This window comes from Acomys russatus, chromosome 24, assembly GCF_903995435.1.
Source record: "Acomys russatus chromosome 24, mAcoRus1.1, whole genome shotgun sequence".
Taxonomy (NCBI): domain Eukaryota; kingdom Metazoa; phylum Chordata; class Mammalia; order Rodentia; family Muridae; genus Acomys; species Acomys russatus.
The window spans coordinates 9862405-9881245 of record NC_067160.1 but is presented as its reverse complement, the minus strand read 5'-3'; the positions used below and the strand labels follow the sequence as shown (position 1 = coordinate 9881245).

The 18841-nt window shown below is 42.7% G+C and overlaps 1 protein-coding gene across 1 annotated transcript in view; it reads right to left on the bottom strand.

Annotated features, from left to right (window-relative positions):
• Ttn (titin) overlaps positions 1 to 18841 on the bottom strand; it is a 275595-nt gene that overhangs the window by 83711 nt on the left and 173043 nt on the right. Inside the window, 33 exon segments of the mRNA XM_051166126.1 lie at positions 147 to 509; positions 875 to 1177; positions 1291 to 1590; positions 2171 to 2449; positions 2545 to 2850; positions 2933 to 3129; positions 3231 to 3336; positions 3430 to 3729; positions 3856 to 4155; positions 4245 to 4360; positions 4806 to 4992; positions 5124 to 5420; positions 5526 to 5813; positions 5906 to 6027; positions 6826 to 7003; positions 7714 to 7861; positions 8663 to 8814; positions 8919 to 9203; positions 9313 to 9427; positions 9585 to 9772; positions 10017 to 10319; positions 10417 to 10719; positions 10805 to 11074; positions 11826 to 12092; positions 12202 to 12326; positions 12428 to 12836; positions 12929 to 13207; positions 13294 to 13560; positions 13665 to 13931; positions 14026 to 14194; positions 14555 to 14652; positions 16360 to 16626; positions 17570 to 17693. Coding sequence (XP_051022083.1) covers positions 147 to 509; positions 875 to 1177; positions 1291 to 1590; positions 2171 to 2449; positions 2545 to 2850; positions 2933 to 3129; positions 3231 to 3336; positions 3430 to 3729; positions 3856 to 4155; positions 4245 to 4360; positions 4806 to 4992; positions 5124 to 5420; positions 5526 to 5813; positions 5906 to 6027; positions 6826 to 7003; positions 7714 to 7861; positions 8663 to 8814; positions 8919 to 9203; positions 9313 to 9427; positions 9585 to 9772; positions 10017 to 10319; positions 10417 to 10719; positions 10805 to 11074; positions 11826 to 12092; positions 12202 to 12326; positions 12428 to 12836; positions 12929 to 13207; positions 13294 to 13560; positions 13665 to 13931; positions 14026 to 14194; positions 14555 to 14652; positions 16360 to 16626; positions 17570 to 17693 — 7678 coding nt within the window.

The following is an 18841-nucleotide window of genomic DNA, read 5'->3' as shown; positions in this document are numbered from 1 at the left end:
TAGTGTGTGCGCGGGTGGTAAAAGTAACAGAATAATTTGCTGAAGCTGTTTCCTTTAAAGGGTTTCCAAACGCCGTACTTTTATGTTTTGCTAAAATTCTTATGTAGATTTTCTGTCTCTGTTGACAGATAGCTTTGGCTACTTACCTAGCACACTGACAGTACAAGGAGCCTTTGCAACACCATGGTCATTCTCAACTTTGATCATGTACTGGCCGTGGTCAGGTCGCAGCGAGTCACGGACGCGCAGCTGAGATTCTCCTTGCGTGCTGTTATTGATACTCAAGCGCTCTGTCAGAGGCAGGAAAAATGCCTCTTCCTCTTCAGCTTCACCCTTCTTCCTCCTAACGGGGGCCGCTGCTCGCTTCTTAATTTCCTCTGGTACTATGACGTTGTCATCTTTTATCCATGTGATTGTTGGGTAAGGTGAGCCAGAAATGGTCGCATCAAGTGCGATTTCATCACCCCGTTTTACTTCTAGGCTTGTTTTGAGGATGACTTTTGGGGCATCTGTAATAAAAGCCAGAATTGTTTTAATTTTCAAGAAAACATGAACCACATTAATTTTTTTCTTTCTTTTCTATTAATCTATTCATATTACATCTCAATGGTTATCCCATCCCTTGTATCCTCCCATTCCTCCCTCCCTCCCATTTTCCCCTTAGTCCCCTCCCCTATGACTGTGACTGAGGGGGACCTCCTCCCCCTGTATATGCTCATAGGGTATCAAGTCTCTTCTTGGTAGCCTGCTATCCTTCCTCTGAGTGCCACCAGGCCTCCCCATCCAGGGGACGTGGTCAAATATGGGGCACCAGAGTTCGGAACCACATTAATTTTACGAAGAGAAAGTAGCATCCCCAGTCAATAAAACGTACCAATAGGATCTACAGCTTTCATTGGGGGAGTGGCCCGAGAAGGTTCACCAATACCAGCAGCATTCTCCGCTCGCACACGGAATTGGTACTCTTTTCCCTCCTCAAGCCCTTTTGCTGTATAGGTCAGGACAGGTACCAGATGTTCATTGCATCTCTTCCATCTATCTTCGCCCTTAGCAATCTTTTCTATGATGTAACCCATTATCTTGCTTCCTCCATCATACGGGGGTGGCTTCCATGTGATCGTCATCGCCTTAGCCGTAGGATTATGAACCTCAACATCTACAGGTGGATCAGGTGGTTCTGGTGAAGAGAGAAAAATACCGATCACTGTTGGGGACACTGCCTTCTTAAAGCAAATGCAACAACTCTTGCATACTCTTCTGTAGCCATCATATGTCTATGCTCCAACTTACGCTTTGGATCTTGAGCAATGACAGGATTCTTGAGCTCAATGTATTCGCCTCCACCAATCTTGTTGACTGCTTTTACTCGGAAGAAGTATTCACCATTTGGTATGAGATCCTTTACGGTCCAAGACAATTTGTTCTCACCAGACATGACTGGTATGTACGTCCTCCTCCCAGCTTCTCTACGCTCCAGGACATAATGAAGGATTGGGCTTCCGCCATCATATTCTGGAGGCTCCCATGTTAACTTGCAAGAACTCTTCGTTATTTCACTGGCTTTAATATCTTTGCAGGGACCAGGTAGACCTGTTACACATCAGTTGATAATTACTATCATATGTTTGAAAAATTAGCACTTTGAAAGTGAACTGTGTCTAATTTGGGTATAGGACTCTTTTCTGTGCTAGCATCCTTCTGAACACAAGGCCTTTAGCTTCCCTGGCCCTTGATCAGAAGCATCAGCCCTTGAATCTTTGTGTTAAGTGAAATTGCTCCATTACTTTCCAACTACTATCAGGGATGGAAGTATAGGATGGAAAATAAATCTTACTATTCCTGAAGGAGAGGACTATAGAAAACTGAATTTATACAATCCTGAAAGAAATATTGATCATTGAGATATTCTTTAAGTGTGTTAGATATTTTATCTAAATTAGTATTTTATATGCATATAACTAAAACAAGTAAATTAACCAATAGGAGTTTAATTATCAATTTAACCTCTTCAAGATTACTTTACTTTTCAAATGGACATAAGTAACCTGAGAGGGTGTTTAGTTTACAAATGCCAGTTCTTGAAGCCATGTGTACAGACCATCAAAAAGTTAGCTTTTATAATTTCTGGAACATATGAGGAATGTCTGGTGTTTCATTACAGCATTGTTACCTATGACTTTGACATTGATTGAAGCAGTTGCTGAGCCGAGATTATTCTCCAGGGTGATGGTGTAAACTCCGGCATCTGCATGGACACTCTTGGGAACCTCAAGGTGTGCAGAAATGTGGTCATTCTTCATCGTTAACCTGTCACTTGCTTTAACTTCTTTGCCATCTTTATGCCAGCTCACGGTTGGGACTGGGACGGCTCTGAAGGGCACTGGGATGCTTAACTTTTCACCTTCGATAACAACAATGTCATGAGTCTCTAGATCAATTGTTGGCTTGCCTATAAAACACCAAGAGACAGGGTCAAATATGTCAAAATGCAACCACCAGGAAGAAAGCTCATCCTATTAACTGCAAAGGACACTGAATTCTTACAGTCTGGGTCTTTGGCAACCACATTTTCAGAGATTTCAGATGGCTCACTGACACCAACAGCATTGACAGCTCTCACTCTCAGAACATATTCTTTGTCTGGAACAATTCCCTCTTCAACTTTGAACTTCAAATCTTTAACTGGGCGGGAATTAACTCGCATCCATTTCTCGGTGCCTACTGGACACATTTCAACATGGTAGCCTATGATGGGGCTTCCACCATTTTTCTCTGGAGGTTTCCAAGCAATGGCGATGTGTTTTCTTCCAGCGTCAGTCACATGCAGATCGAGAGGAGGTGAGGGAGGACCTGTGAAGACAGGAAAACATTTACACCACATTCTCACCATCAGGTCCTAGACAATTTCCACTGAGTGACCAGTATGACTTACTTGTTGGATCTTCAATTGACAGAATTTCTGTGGGCTCACTTGGGTGACCAACTCCTGCTTCATTTTCTGCCCGAACTTGAAACTGGACTTCTGTTCCTTCAATGACATCAGTTACCCTGAAGTTACAGTCAGGGCCCGAGGTCTTTCCGGCTTTTACCCAACGGGTGCCTAGTTTTTCTTTCTTCTCAATGATGTATCTGTTGAAAGAATGAAGCATTCCATTTAGCATTGAGAAAAACAAGTTAATAGTGCACAGCTGTGTTTAGCTTTTATTAACTGAAAAACCCTGAAGTTCTACCTCTGTATTGGTCTTCCACCATCATTTTTAGGTGGCTCCCACTTTAGGTCAACGTGTCGTTTTGTCACATCAACCACAGTCAAGGCATAGGGTGGTCCAGGGGTGGCTGAAAACAAAATAACCAAGGATTAGAAAAGCCTGAGGGAAATTTAATAATGTATTGCAAATGCTGCTGCAAAGACTGAGTTGTAGTACATACTGAAGGTGTCTTTGGCCAGGACAGAGTCTCCTATTTCTGTGTAGTCACTTTGTCCTATGGCATTTTCTGCAGCAACTCGGAACACATACAAAGACCCCTCTGTCAGTGGGGTTACTGTGCACTTGGTGTCCTTGACGGTGGTGTCTACTGTTTGCCAGCCTTTTCGCCTCACGTCTCTCTTTTCCACAATGTAGTTGGTGATGGGTGACCCTCCATCTTTCTCGGGAACTGTCCATTTTAGGTCAGCTGTATTCTTTGTGATATTAATCACTTCAAGCCAACGAGGTGGGGAGGGAGGATCTGAAGAAAAATAAAAAAGGGGAAAATGTCCAATTTCAGTCCTTACCAAATGTCCTCAGAGTTACAACGAAGCTTAAGTTTTCCCTTTGATGGCCGTTTTCCAGCTAGAATATAAGAGTGACTTACATAGTTTCTCTCGGCAAAGCACAGGGTCACTAGGTTCACTGGGCTCGCTCTCTCCAGCCTTATTCACAGCTCTCACTCGGAATGAGTACTCCTGGCCTTCCATCAGCCCTGTGAGCAAATGCTCTGTGCTCGGAACCCCCTCAGCCACTCTGACCCAGTCATCTGTTCCAGTCTTTAGCATCTCAATGACGTAAGACTCAATCTTTGCCCCTCCATCATGTTCTGGCTTGGTCCAGTTCAGTACTAATGATGTTTTCCCTATATCCTTTACAGTTGGTTTTCCAGGGGGCCATGGAGGATCTGCAAGCCAAGGACATCATTATTTGTTTTGTCCAAAGGAAGTTAATAATATTCCTCAACATAACCACAGAGAAGCATATGAACAATACCTATGGGGTCCTTTATTAAGATTGGTTCAGTTGATCTACTTGGTTTTCCTGGTCCTGCCAAGTTTTCAGCCAGCACACGGAACCTGTACTTCTTCTTATTGGTGAGACCTTTCACCCTGGAACAGGGAGAAGGCACCGTCATGGTAAGAATCAGTAACCTATGTGCTCTACATATGTAGAAGAGGTGAATGTATTCAAACAGTGAGAACCAACTTGTAAATTTAACTGAGGATACTTCAACATAAATTTTAAATTGTCTTCTAATTGTCACATTCTTTATATTAGACCAAATTATCACTCTATTTACATCTATAATTGTCAGTTACTATAATCCAATGGAAGACTGAGCACTTTGAAGCTCCTGGAAAGCTAATAGTTTATAGATAACAGATATGTGCCATTGGATGGGATTCGTGTCATTTAAAGATCGTGCGACAGCAGGCAATAGAAGTGGTTAAAAAATTTTAATGTGTAATCACACATTATCAAAATAAATACTAGAGTGCAAACAACTGAGTGTCTTGCCATTTTAAACCATGATGGAGATGTGGGGGAGCTTACCTGTATGTTGTGTCCTTCACTGGCATCTTATTGCATCGAACCCATTTGTCAGTGTCAGGATCTAATCTTTCAACCCAGTACCCTGTGATGGGGCTGCCACCATCATCATCTGGCTCACACCATGTGAGGGTCACTGCATCTTTAGTGATGTCAGAAGGTTCGAGGCGAGTTGGAGGTCCAGGTGGATCTACAGGCAGGGTAATGATATAAAAAGTCACGTGTGCTGTACCTAACCCCTAAATGCAAGGTTGACACATGCATCCTTCTTGTTTTTTTTTTTTTTTTTTGTTTTTTTAATTAGCAGAATGAGAATCTTACCAAACTGATATTTGGCTATTATCGGAGCAGCTTGAACTGGTTCACCAACACCATACATATTTTCTGCAGCGACTCTGAAGATGTACTCTTTGTTGGGCGTTAATTTGGTTGCCTTGAAGTTTGTGTCCTTAACAGTTGAGGAGAGCTTGTGCCACACGTCACTGTCGGTTGCTTTTCTCTCCACGACATAGTTTGTGATCTTAGATCCACCATCATCTCTTGGTGGGTTCCATGTCAGAAGACACGACTCGTTGGTTACATCTGTGATGTCAAAAGCAGCTGGTGGTCCGGGTTTATCTGTGGGTGGTATTACATGGAAAAAAAAAACGTTTTAACCCGTGTTTTATTCAAGATAGTAGCCACAGTGAATTGGATCCTTTTGAAAACAAGAGCCTCCCTTACCCAAGACGTTCACTTCCACCACCGCTGTAGCTCGGCCGCAGACGTTCACAGCTTCTATGATGTATGTGCCGGTGTCACTTCTCTTACTGTCTGTGATTGTCACTGTGGATTTCTTAGGGACATTTTCAATGGTGATTCTTTGGTCTGGCCTCAGAAGGGTATCAGCCTTGGTCCAAGTTATTTTAGGTTCAGGTTTTCCAGTCACGGTGGCAGGAAGTTCAATCTTCGTTCCAGCTTTTACAGTGAGACCAGCAAGAAGCTTCACATCAAGGAAGATCTCAGGAGCCTCTGAATTGGAAAAGATGATTTATGCTGTTAGCAAGTGCAAGCAGACAAGGTCAGAGGCCTAACAGACAAGACAAGAAGGAATGGATAAATACCCTGTGTGTCCACCGCCTGGATTTCTTCGGTGGGCTTGCTGGGCTTGCTAGCACCTTGTCTGTTCAAGGCCTTCACGCGATAGGCATACCACTTGCCTTCCTCAAGACCTGTCACTTCCATCCTGTCAGAAAAAACATAGGAGTTTTATTGTCACATAGATAATCTATTACACGTATGTGTGTGTGTGTGTGTGTGTGTGTGTAATATGTGTAAGTATATATGTGAATATATAGGATAGCTAATTTTCTAAAATTCATGCCACTAACATAGCACTGACTTTTAAATTAAATATCTGGACTATAGGGAGTGGCGGCAGCACCGAATGTGTCAGTGATGGATGGAGTCCTGATGAATTGTGTTGTTGACATGAGCACAGCCATGTCGTCCTCAGACCCCTGGAAATGGCCAAGCCAGCCTTCCTCTGCTCTAAGTGCCAGTGTTGACAAACAACTGACCTTTAGGTAAGACTAGTAGTATATACACTCTGTTAGCCACAGCTGCTTCCTCCTGGAGGCTCACAGCTCCCCTACAGAGACCTCCCACTGAGACATCTAACCCCTCCTCTTTTTGCTGTATTCCATAAGCCTGCTGAGTTTGCTGGTAGCATAGTAGGTGCCTTCCATGGCAGAGAGCACACCTCACAGGATCACAGCTTTTCTGTGCATATCTGGAGCGTTTCCCAGGTCAGGGTCCCAGGCCTGAGGTGTGCTTGGCTCCTTACTGGACTCTTATTGTCACAGCTGATGAACACCATCAACAGAGCTGTGCTCAGCGGGACTTTGTAAACCCACACAGGGCTACCAGGGGGATTCGTGGTGAGGAAAATGAACGTTTCACACTGCCCAGGTGAGACCCATGCTAGTGGGCAGGAATCAGAACGATTCATGAGTTCAGTTTTTTAAAGAGACGAGACACTTACTTTGTATCTGCAACAGGCTCTCCGCAGGCAACCCATTTGTCAGAACCACGTGGGCATTTTTCAACTATATACCCCTTGATGCGTGAGCCACCATCGTTTTTAGGGGGATCCCATGTTAGGAAGATGCTCTTTGCACTCCTGTCTCTCCATTTAACGTTCTCTGGTGGGTCAGGTACCGCTAAAAAAATTCAAAGAGAGAGTTAATTTCAGACAGGCTGTGAAGGGGATCTGGCCAGCTTGAATGTGGCACTCACGTCTCTGGCAGGCCTGGCCCTTCTCCGCCCCGCCCCCCAGGCCCCGTCCCCCAGGCCCCTGCCCCCCAGCCCCCCTCCCCCCAGGCCCCTGCCCCCCAGCCCCCCTCCCCCCAGGCCCCTGCCCCCCATTTCCTCCGCCTTGCTAAAAACCATTAGGTTACATTCCTAAAGCTAGCCCCTCAAGGTCCTTTTCCTTATCTGGCCACTTCCTTCTCCTGAGGCTGACTACCAAGGTCCAGCTAACAGAGTGCTGAGGTCCACCAATGAGAAGCCCCCTTTGGTTCACCTAATTAACATGCCCAATCAAAACATACCACCATATCCTAGCCCATTCTAACACAGACCCCGCCCTCGCTGCAAGGTCATTTGCTGCTGTTTTTCCGCCTGAGTCAGAAAGCAGCCACTTTAACTTTTCTTCCCTGCTTAATAAAGGTTCGATCTGTGAAAACAGGTGTTTGGGTGTGTTTGTGCCTAGACCAAAAGGGAATCTCCGCTGCGTGGGGCTCTCCTAAAAGACCGCTCTCCAGCTACCTCCATGCTACCGACCAGTGCCTTTCCCCAGACTTCAACTCTGGGTCTGAAGTCAAAAGCATATAACACAGAGTGGGCATAAGCCTACAGTGCTTGCACGTACTTGCAGGAGCAGACATATTTACAGGTTCGTCAATATATGCAGGTTCTCCAGGGCCACACTTGTTTCGAGCACAGACTTTGAATAGATATTCCTTTCCTTGAACAAGATCAGGCACTGTGAATTCTAGATCAGTCACAAAGTCCATAACCTGTGACAAAGAAACAGTTCATTGATTGTCTCTCCCACTTATTTCCTCAAGTGAAAATAGCTTTATAACATGACTACAAATACAAGCTGTTTGTTTTTTGTTTTTTCTTTTTCTTTTCTTTTTTTTTTTTTTTTTTTGGTTTTTCGAGACAGGGTTTCTCTGTGTAGCCTTGGCCATCATGGACTCGCTTTGTAGACCAGGCTGGCCTCGAACTCACAGCGATCCGCCTGCCTCTGCCTCCCGAGTGCTGGGATTAAAGGCGTGCGCCACCACGCCCGGCTTAAGCTATTTGTTTTTTGAAGATGGGGAATACATATCTTTATGTATTATATGTCAGTATATACAATATATTAATATATATTAAATATATTCCCCATCTTAAAAAACAAATAGTTTGTTATGCATATGTGCTTGTGTGTGTGTGTGTGTGTGTGTGTGTGTGTGTACCTATAGTTTATAACCAGCATAAATGGAGGCAAGAATGGCAGATCAAGTCAACTAAGGTGAATCCGGTGCAGTGAGAAAAAAACCATGACCACCAGGGCAATAAATACTTCCTCTGAAATGGCTTATAGCTTGTTTGTGTATGCATTAGATACCAAGTATGTAGGTAAGCTTGCTTTTATGTGTTAAATAAGCCTAACTGAAAACGAAATGGAGAATGAAGCATTAGAATCAACTCACTAAAAAGGTTTTGCTACTTTTTCATGAGACAAAGGATCAGAAAGGCCACCTGTGTGGCCTCCCGACCTCCTCCTGGGACCTCCATTCTCCTTTCTAAACTCGCTGTGCAACACTCACTTTAGTCCATGTCTTCCGGCTCATGTCTCTCTTTTCAACAACATATCCAGTCAGAGGACTTCCTCCATCATCGTCTGGTGGTTCCCAAGTCAAATGGACAGAATCCTTTGTTACATCACTAAATTTCAGCTCCTTGGGTGCACTTGGGGGAGCTAATTAAAAAAAAAGCGGGGGGGTGATGAAAGTCAGTATGACTTAGGCCAATAAGTGTTACTACAGCCTAATCACATTGCATAGCAATAATTGCATTCCTTACCGATTACATTGACATCAATTTCTCCAGAAATGGACTTCACGGGATTCTCTAATGTGAGTGTGTAAATGCCCTTATCTGTCCGCTCACTTGGAGAAATGACAAGTTCGGCATAGGCTGATATGGTCTTTATTTTCACACGATCCCCCTCTTCAAGTGTTTGGTCTCCAAAAGTCCAGGTTGCTTTTGGCCTTGGATAGCCTGTGCTGGGAACCAGGATCTTGATGGGATTGGGGACAATGACTTCCAGACCATCTTTAAATGCACTTAAATCCATTGTTGGTTCAACTACCAAGAAAGAAAAATAAATGAGTTTCTAGGACTATGTTTTTGTCCCTAGTATACCAGAGAAGGTCATGTGCTATTCCCTAATCTAAAAAGTAGAATATCTAGTTACCAAAGGCGTCATCAGCAGTGAGAGGACCAAGGAGCTCAGATGGATCTGAAACACCAGCTGCGTTTTCTGCAGATACTCTATATAAATATTTATTTCCTTTCTGCAACCCGGTGACCTAAAATTACAAGTTAGTATTAACGGCATATCCATTTAAACCCACAAACTCTGTGTGTGTGTGTGTGTGTGTGTGTGTGTGTGTGTGTGTGTGTATATATATATATATATATATATATATGTATATATCACATATTCTTTGGATGCGAACTTCTTACCTTGTAAGTCAGTTCAGGGACAGGTTTCATATTGCAGCGAATCCAATGATCTTTTCCTTCCTCACATCTTTCAATTATATAGCCCAGTATGGGGCTACCTCCATCTTTCAGAGGGGGCTCCCATGTGAGCTGAACTGATGATTGTGTCTGATCTGAGGCACTTAGGTTCTCTGGAGGACTTGGTCTCTCTAGAATGGCAGAAAGATGTGGGCTGTACAACTTTATTGAGTGACAATAGAGACATGGAGTGACAGTAACAACCTCATCAAAACAAGTTTATGAACAGAGTCTTGGCTTTTACAATCTTGCTCTAAGTTTTTTTTTTTGATGCTCTATGTTTCATTAGATTAGAATTACTTGGATTCATAAACTCAGTTCTTTTTTGCATGCAATGTTTGTTTCCTTGTTGTTGCTGTTGTTAAGGGATCTTACCTATTGGATCGGCAACTTTGACAAAGGGTGTGGCTGTGCTTGGTTTCCCAACTCCGATTCGGTTCTGGGCTCTGACACGGAAACTATACTCCTGCCCTTCCACCACATCAGTGACAGTTGCTGACAGGTCTTCAGCCCGTACGGTCATGGCAGTGTCCCACCTGATAGAAGTCTTGTCTCTCAGTTCAATCACATAGTTTGTGATTTCAGCACCTCCATCATACTCTGGTGGCTCCCACGTCAGTGAGACACCAAATCTATTCACATCAGTGATGGTGACATTCAAAGGAGGGCCTGGAACATCTGCATGTCACCACAGAAGAAGCACATATGAGCTTCTGTTGTGCTGGGGAATATCACAAAGCTAAGCTAGGTGGCAGCTTACTTAAATACTTCTTACCGTATTTACTCCTCGCTTCTACAGGACTGTCGGTTTCTACTGGTTCTCCAGTGCCAACTCTGTTCCTTGCACTCACACGGAACAGGTACTCCACGCCCCCTTTCTGCAGACCGGTGACAGTGAACTCACAGCTGTCTGCTCGGTCAGTGACCAGAACCCAGGTCTTTCTCTTGATATCACGCCTTTCAACAACGTAACCTATGATTTTGCTTCCACCATCGGTTAATGGTTCTTCCCAAGCGAGGCTTACTTCACCATCAAATGTTTCTGTCACTTCTAGGTTACGAACTGGCCCAGGAACATCTGCAATTTACATATCACAGAGTATTTAGTGGTGCGATGCCTTTAAGCTGTGCTGGGCCAATCATTGAGTGATTAGGTGGCTTACCAATAACTTGTAAATTGATGAAGCCCTCTGCTTTTCCGTGCTTGTTCTGAAGCACGATTTTATACCTCCCCTTGTCGTCTTTCTTGGCTTCTAGGATTCGGAAAGAAGTCTGTTCAGCTGTAGTATCAACCGTTTTTGTAGACAGAGGTTCATTTTCTTTAAACCACTCAGCTTCTGCTTTGGGGTAGGCATCATAGGGCACCACCATTGTCAGAGGCTGGCCAGCATCAACCACAAGATCCTGATCCGCTGTCTTGATCTTAGGTGCAGCTAGTGAAAAAGAGAACACACAAACACATTTGAATTATATACTGGAGTCACACTGTGGCATAGTTTGTTTGTTTGTTTATACATTTGCTAACAAACATCATCATAATCTTGGAAGTATGCCATGGTAATTTTATAGCAGTGAATATTGTTGGGGTATTATAATAAATTTACCTTACTCTAAACTATCAGACTTTGGAAACAGAGGACTGAAGATGGCATACAACCAATAACATCCAATCTTTGTTGTGTAATTTATAGTTATATAAATAATAACAGAGGACCTAGAATACAGTGATATGGGTTTTGCTTTTGTTGTTGAAGTTATTTGATAAAATATTTTTTTGATAAAGTACTGTATACTTAGTTCAGGATAAATCCGGCAACTTTTTCTTATGTACAAGAAACACCAGTGGGGTTTTTAGAGCAACCTACATAGGTATTGTGGATCAGGATGAAAGCATATCTAAAAGACCCACAGGAGTTGTACGGCAGGAGAGTGAGAGACTCCTGTAAACTCTGTGAGTTCAGGAGCAGCTGCCATGTTCCAGGAACACTCTGATGGTTTGACATGTAAAGATGAATGTGGCTTCCGTCCTCTTTGTAAGAGGAAGTAGAATAGTAAACACATGGAAAGGAACTCAAACCAAAGGCTCTCACAGGAAGTGTTTTTTGCTATAATTGTTAAGACTGAAATCTATGTAAAGTCTGTGATACCATGAAGGATACTTCAAAGCAAAAGAAAATGACTTACCTGCCAATTCAAGTTTAGCCCTGGCTTCTTTATCCTTGGCAATAAATCTGTATTCACCCTGGTCACGTGGCTTAATATCACAAATCTGTAGCCTGTGAATCTTTCCTTCACTCATCATCTGGTGCTTGTCACCCTGGACAACAATCATGTTATTTCTAAGCCATTGGACCTCTACTTTATCTTTGTTGAGCTCAGCCAAAAAGATAACATCTGCACCGGGGGCTTCAAGAATGTCTTGAGGAGGCCTGATAATCTCAACAGGGATTTCTGGAAAGAAAATGTAAAAGTAAAAGCAGGTAGGTTTGTATTTTTATCAACAATGTAAAAAACAAATATTGTCACTTCAGCTAGGTGTGTGCCTGAAACCGATACACACCTTCTACAAAGAGTCTGGCTCGGGACTTCCTGTCCTCCACGCCACAAGCGTATTCACACTCATCCTCCAGCCTGCAGTCTTTTATGATGAGCCTGTGTATGCTCCCGTCCTTTTCAAATTTGTATCTAAAGGAGAGAGTGAATGTTTAATTAGCTCGCAGCATGAACATCATCCTGTCAAAGTGCACGCGAGACAACAGCGCGAGGGCAGACACGTTTTTGCATACTTTTTGCCTTCCTTGATTTCTCTTCCATTTCGGTACCATTTTACATTTGCTTTCTCTCTGGAGAGCTGGCAGGAGAAGACAGCGTCATCAAACTCTGTGACCGTCTGGTCTTCCAGGTGCTCCACGAATTCTGTCGGGGCTTCTATGATAAGCAGCTCTGCGACAGACTGGTCTTGTCCCGCAGTAACAATGTATTCGCCTTCATCTGGAAAGCCACAGTCCTTGATGATTAGAGAGTGCTTGTACTTATCAATTCGGTATGATATGCGGTTGTCAAAAGCCACTTCTTCTCCATTTTTGGTCCACTTCAGTGTGACATTGAGACGGTTCACTTTACACCAGAACGTGACTGATTTCTTCTCCATTGTCTCAATATCTTTCAGAGGTTCGACAATCCTAAGATCTTCCTCTGTGGTGACACAAAACAACGGTGTTGGATTTAGTTGTTTGCATAATATGAATTGCTGGGAAAAACTACCTAGTACCATCTAAGTCACATACCTTCAACTATTAGGTTGGCTGCGCTTTTAACATTTTCACCTCTGTGATTGGTCAAAGACACGTTGTAGTTGGCTTGGTCATCCAGCCGTGCGTCTCTGATTCTGAGGGTGTAGACCAGGTCTTTTTGGAGAATGATGTATTTTGAACTATCAAATATGGCTTCTTCATTTCGGAACCACTTGGCTTTGGCGCCTTCAGTATTGACTTCACAGTTGAAAACAACCTCCTGTTGTTCCTTCACCTTGGTGTCCTTAAGAGGAACTATGATCTTGAGTTTTTCTGTAGACAACCAATAAGACATTGTAGGATGATAAAGGACCAAAAACTACAACTAGAATAATCTGATGAAGCAAGGACACACTTACCAATGACTGTGAGGTGAGCGGCGGCTCTGGCAGCCCCAACCATGACTACATAAGTGCCCATGTCTTGTAATGTGGCATCCTTCACAACCAGGACTCTCTTTTTGCCATCAGCAATGATGTCATATTTATCTCCAGATTCCAGTGTCTGATCGTCCCTCTTCCACTGAACTTCGAAGCTCTCCTTTGAGATCGTGCAGACAAACTCAGCCTTTTCTCCTTCGAGAATTTCAAGGTTTTGGGGCTTTGAGATGAATTCAGCAGCAAGTTCTGGAAAGAAAAAGTTGGAAGACACCGAAAACATAGGCATCTGTGCCTTAAATGTGGCAAGAACAAATGACAAGGAAAAAAGCCCTTCACTGAGATTTTCGTACCGTGAACTTTGACTTTGCTGTCTGTCCGAGAACTTGGAAGCCGACAGTTGTAGCTGCCTGCGTCTTCAAGCTGTGCATTCTGAATGACCAGGATCCTCTTCCTTCCATCAGTAAGGATTTCAAATCTTCCTGTTTCTATGATCTCCTCATCCCCTTTGTACCAAATCACCTCTGCCCCAGGCTTGGAGACTTCGCACACCAGTTTGATGGTGTCCCCTTCACTGACTTCAAGGTTGGCGAGGTTCTTTGTGAAGACAGCTTCTTCCTCTGCAGAAAAGAACCCAGACTCAGTGAGGAAAACTGGAGGTTGGCTTTCCTGACTAGTATGGTACGCTTAGGCAAAGAAAGACTTCAAGCTTGCCTAGGACTGTCAGCATGCCGGAAGTTCTCGCTGTCCTCACTTCACAGGAATATTCTGCTTCATCATTCAGTAGACATTTGTTGATGACAAGAATCCGTACTGCTCCCTTAGAAATGATGTCGTACTTTTTGCCCTTTTTAATTTCAGCACCATCTTTAAACCACTGAACCTGAATTTTAAGACAAATAGACTTCTAAAAAATGTTTTCATTGTTCCTTCACATGGTATCCCTAACATAAACTAGGATCCTGAGGTTTTTAAAAAATCAATCATAAGACATTATAGTATATATAAAAGAGGTCCACAAATATTGCATGTATATAAACATTGTATGTATAAAGGAAGACAGTGAAAAACATAAATAAAAATAAGAAAACAAAAACAAAGTTACCAAGTACTCTTGACCTGATGTGATACTATAACCAATTATGAAAAAAAAAAATGGGATTATGCAAGGTTTGAGTTTTAGGGGGCCAAACGTAAACAAAGCGACTTGGTAATCAAAGATAACACTTATTGGGTCACAGACCTTGGCATTTTCCTTGGAAATTTCACACTCAAACCGAGCCGTTTCTTTTTCTTTAACTTGAAGGTCCGTCAGTGGTCTTAAGAATTCCACATGAGGAGCTGCAAGAGAATGAATCGCATTGAAATTCAACCAAGGCTTCTGCAGATTATCCTGATATTTCTCTGGGATTCATTAAGAAAAAGACTTCTGTTTTTCCTCCTGAGACAGGGCTTCTCTGTGTAGCCCTGGCTGGCCTAGAACGCACTCTGTAGACCAGGCTGGCCTCAAACTCAGAGCTCTGCCTGCCTCCCCCCCCCCCCCCCCAGTGCAGGGATCAAAGACGTGCACCACCCCTGCCCATCTTAATAGGCTGTGACCAACTTTGAAGCCACTTGCAGATTGCACTGGGAATAGTGCTTTGCTCTTGAACTTCCTCTAGTTTAAATAAGTTCTGTCCCACTGTTCTGCCCACTTAGTTCTCTCGCACTGAGACCCATCTCAGTGCTTTTGAATGACACTGAAGGAAAGGCCTTCGTTCTTTTTCTACTGTGCCAGAGTTGCAGGATTTCACTTGTCAAAGGAAGCATTAGTAAGGCAAGAAACATCACTGTGAACCCAGTAGAATTCAAAGAATAGTTTGAAGTCCCGCGATCAGCTTTGTGTATGGCTACGTGGTACGAGTCTAGTTGGAACCCCATATCTCCGGCTTTTCATTTTTAGCCCAGCTTTAAAGATTTCCCACACAAGTCAGACGCGTATTAGTGTGACAAACACTGTTCTGCGTGGGGCGCTGACTTGGCTTTTACATCTGTTGGTTCACGCATCTCCAGAAATGTGTCTACAGCTGTTGCAGGAAGGAGAGAAACTGCCTCCTCGCCCTTCCATCTTCCTGTTCTCCTTAAGAGGCCTTCCGAGTCCACCCTTCATGATCAGGGCCATCCATCCCCAGACCAATGCTAGCTGGTAGATTGGAAGATAAGCCACCATGGCTGAGCCCTTCTCTAGGAACAAGTAGGTGACAAAGGGGGAAGAAACCCCAGGGGGCTACGCTGAGGTAGGCTAAGTAGAGGAACCAACGCATGGGAAGAGCAGCACAGTTCAGGATGCTGGAAGCACACAGCCACTGGGTTTTAGTTGTTGACACATGAGAAGCAACATACCAAACAAACACTATGCGGAAATGTACTGTGAAAAATGGTTGGCTGGCCAAATGAGTAGACAAAGCAAATGGGCAAGCTAGCAGTGGGCATACTGAGAGAAGGGGTTATCTCCCCACCAGGGGAAGAAGCGATAGTAAAACCGATAAGAGTTCTTCATTCAAAGAATCCAGGATTCAAAGAACCTGGGCCTGCCTCAGCTTCTCATCCATCCTGAGTCTCGGACTGAATCATGTGACTGGGTGTTATTAGATTACAGTTGTTCTCAAGTAATATTCCTGTTCAAACAATTTTCATCCTTATTATTATTATTATTATTTTTTATATATCTTCCAGGCCTGAAACTTATCTTCCTTCCAAGTGATCAGGGTTCTGTACTTCTCTCTGTGACTCAGTTTGTTTTCATCTCTAGCAGGATTTTTATACAGTGGGCGTAACCACACACGGACAAAGAGCACAGCAGTGCAGTGAAAAGCGGTTGATGTCTTTTCCAAGGCCAGACAGAGCACCAGTATGTTTGTAAGGAAACACGTAAAGTGTCAGGTTAGGTCAGCATCCGTACCACGAGTTGCCAAGAATTCTGACTAAGCCAAGAAGGGCATGCATAAAGTGTGTTGGTTTTGGGCTACAAAGAGTTGCAAGTGCTAAGTCCTGTGGCGGAATACTTACGAACAACGTTCAGGTTACAGGAGGTCTTAAAGTCCTTAGCATCGCAAGTGTACGTTTTGATATCCTCTGGGGTACAACCATGAATAATGAGTTTTCTGACTCTGCCATCAGCGACGATCTCGTACTTCTTGCTTTTGAGGATTTCTGTTCCATTTTTGAACCATTTCACCTTAGCGTTTTCTCGGGATACTTCACACTCCAGTACTGCAGTGGCCTCCTCTTCGACCGTCTGGTCCTCAAGAGGCTTAGTGAACTCAACTGGGGGTTCTGAAAGAATCATACTTGTTAGCTGCTTCCTTTCTCCAAGAGTTCCAGAACGTTCTCTAATTCCCTCTGACATCACCAAGGCTGCATCTGTTCTATGTTTTCTTGTTTGAAAAGCTATTCTTCACTTAGATGGTTTCCTTTGATAAGGATGCTTTATCATTGTTTGTACATACAGAGGGGGAAAGAACTTTCTATGTTTTTCTCTCTCTCCTTGGCTATCCTGAAAACTCACTGTGCAGACCAGGCTGGTTTCAAACTTGTGACAATCCTCTGCCTCTTAAGTGTTAGGCTTACAAGAAAAATAATTCTAAAATAATTATGAAACATAAAGGAAATAATGACCAACAGTGATTGATAAAATGAGTTAATAATTTCACCAGTCGTTTCTGGAACTAGTAAAACACACACACACACACACACACACACACACACACACACACACACACACACACACAAAGATAGGGACAGAAGAAATATATAAAAACCACATTAGTATACATATATATATATAAAATATATATATAAAATATATTACATACATATATTATATACCTATAGTATGTATATATATATATATATATATATATATATATATATATATTTTTTTTTTTTTTTTTTTTTTTTCCTGAGACAGGTTTTCTCTGGGTGGCTCTGGCTGTCCTGGAACTCATTCTGTAGACCAGGCTGGCCTTGAACTCACAGCAATTTGCCTGCCCCTGCCTCTTGATGGCTGGGATTAAAGGTGTGCCCCACCACCACCCCACCATCAAAAACCCCCCCCCAAAACAAAAAAACCAACCTGTAATTTGTTATGCCAAAATGAAAACTAGGCTTTTGGATACTCTACTGATCTGTGGCACTCTTGCACAAAAACAATGAAGAGGTTGCATTATCTATGATCATCTTCCTTATGTGCGTGTTTAGGAATGAACTCTCTAATTACCTTTCACAAAGAGATTGGCCTGAGTTTTGAAATCCTTTGCTGTTAGCTGGACTTCGCCAGCATCTTCTAGCTTCACGTCCCTCAGGGTGAGTGTGTGAACTCTTCCTTCTGAACGCGTCACCACCTAGTTGCATTTTTAAAAAAGAGCAAGTAGAAAATAAATGAAAGCACTCCCCAGAATGCAGGTTCCTTAGTCTATGTAGGTAAAACTATGTGAGAGTGCTAACCACATTGCTTTATAATCACATATGTAGCATGCGCGGGCGCACACACACACACACACACGTGTCAATGTTTGAGTGACTTCAGCCAATAGCATCATAATTTTCAGGAACATTTTGGGCTGTCTCAGTTACCATTATATAAGTATGAGGTGATCTTTCACATTGAACTTGCACAGACCAATTCGTATTTATATTTCTGATCTTGTGAAAAATACATGAAATTATAAATACGTATGCATTTCTGTTTTGCTTCAGGGTTTGTATGCAGAAAGAATTTAGAAAAGCTAAAAGGGAAAGGGAAGAAATGATTGTCTACTGTAAGCTGAAAGTATTTTTTTTTAAAGTAAATTGTAAGTTCTAATGGGAAAGTAATTCTCATGTAAATAGAAGCTAGAACACTTCCATTTATTTTAGCAATTTACATTGCAAAAAATGTGAGCCATGATTAAAGTAATTTATACAATTTTGTTCTCAAATTTCTTTGATGTTGATTCTTCCCTTTTCCTGAGTTTGAGCATCAGTCATGGGAAAGTCAGACGCCATTGGTCCTGTTATAGGTAGACTCTTTCTAGATGTAAGGAGAAGACTCTAGAATCTAAGAGTTCTCAAAAGCCCTGCTCTGTCATTGAGCTTGGTTTTATACTTCTTTAGACACTTTATAATCATGTCATCTGTTTTCTGGTGGAACTATTTGTATTTATTTTGCTAGTAGTAGAAGAAAAAGAATCAGGAATACAGTTTCACTGAAAAGCACTTTTCCCTCAAACAAGAACATGGCCTAGTTATTCATACTTCCCTTAATACTGAGAACAGCTAAAAGAACGGCAAAGAACAATGCACAGACAGGAGACAGTGGTTGAGAGTTATGCTAGGAACACAGATGCTGCTTATCTGAGGATGTAGGGTCTGAACGAGACTTTTAAAAAGTGTCTGACTTTGAATTTTGACTTAGGACTGTTTAAAGGGAACTTCTGTTTCTAACGCATGCATAAATATATAATATCTATTAAGGTGTTGATTTGTCATCTGAACGATTCTAGGACATCTA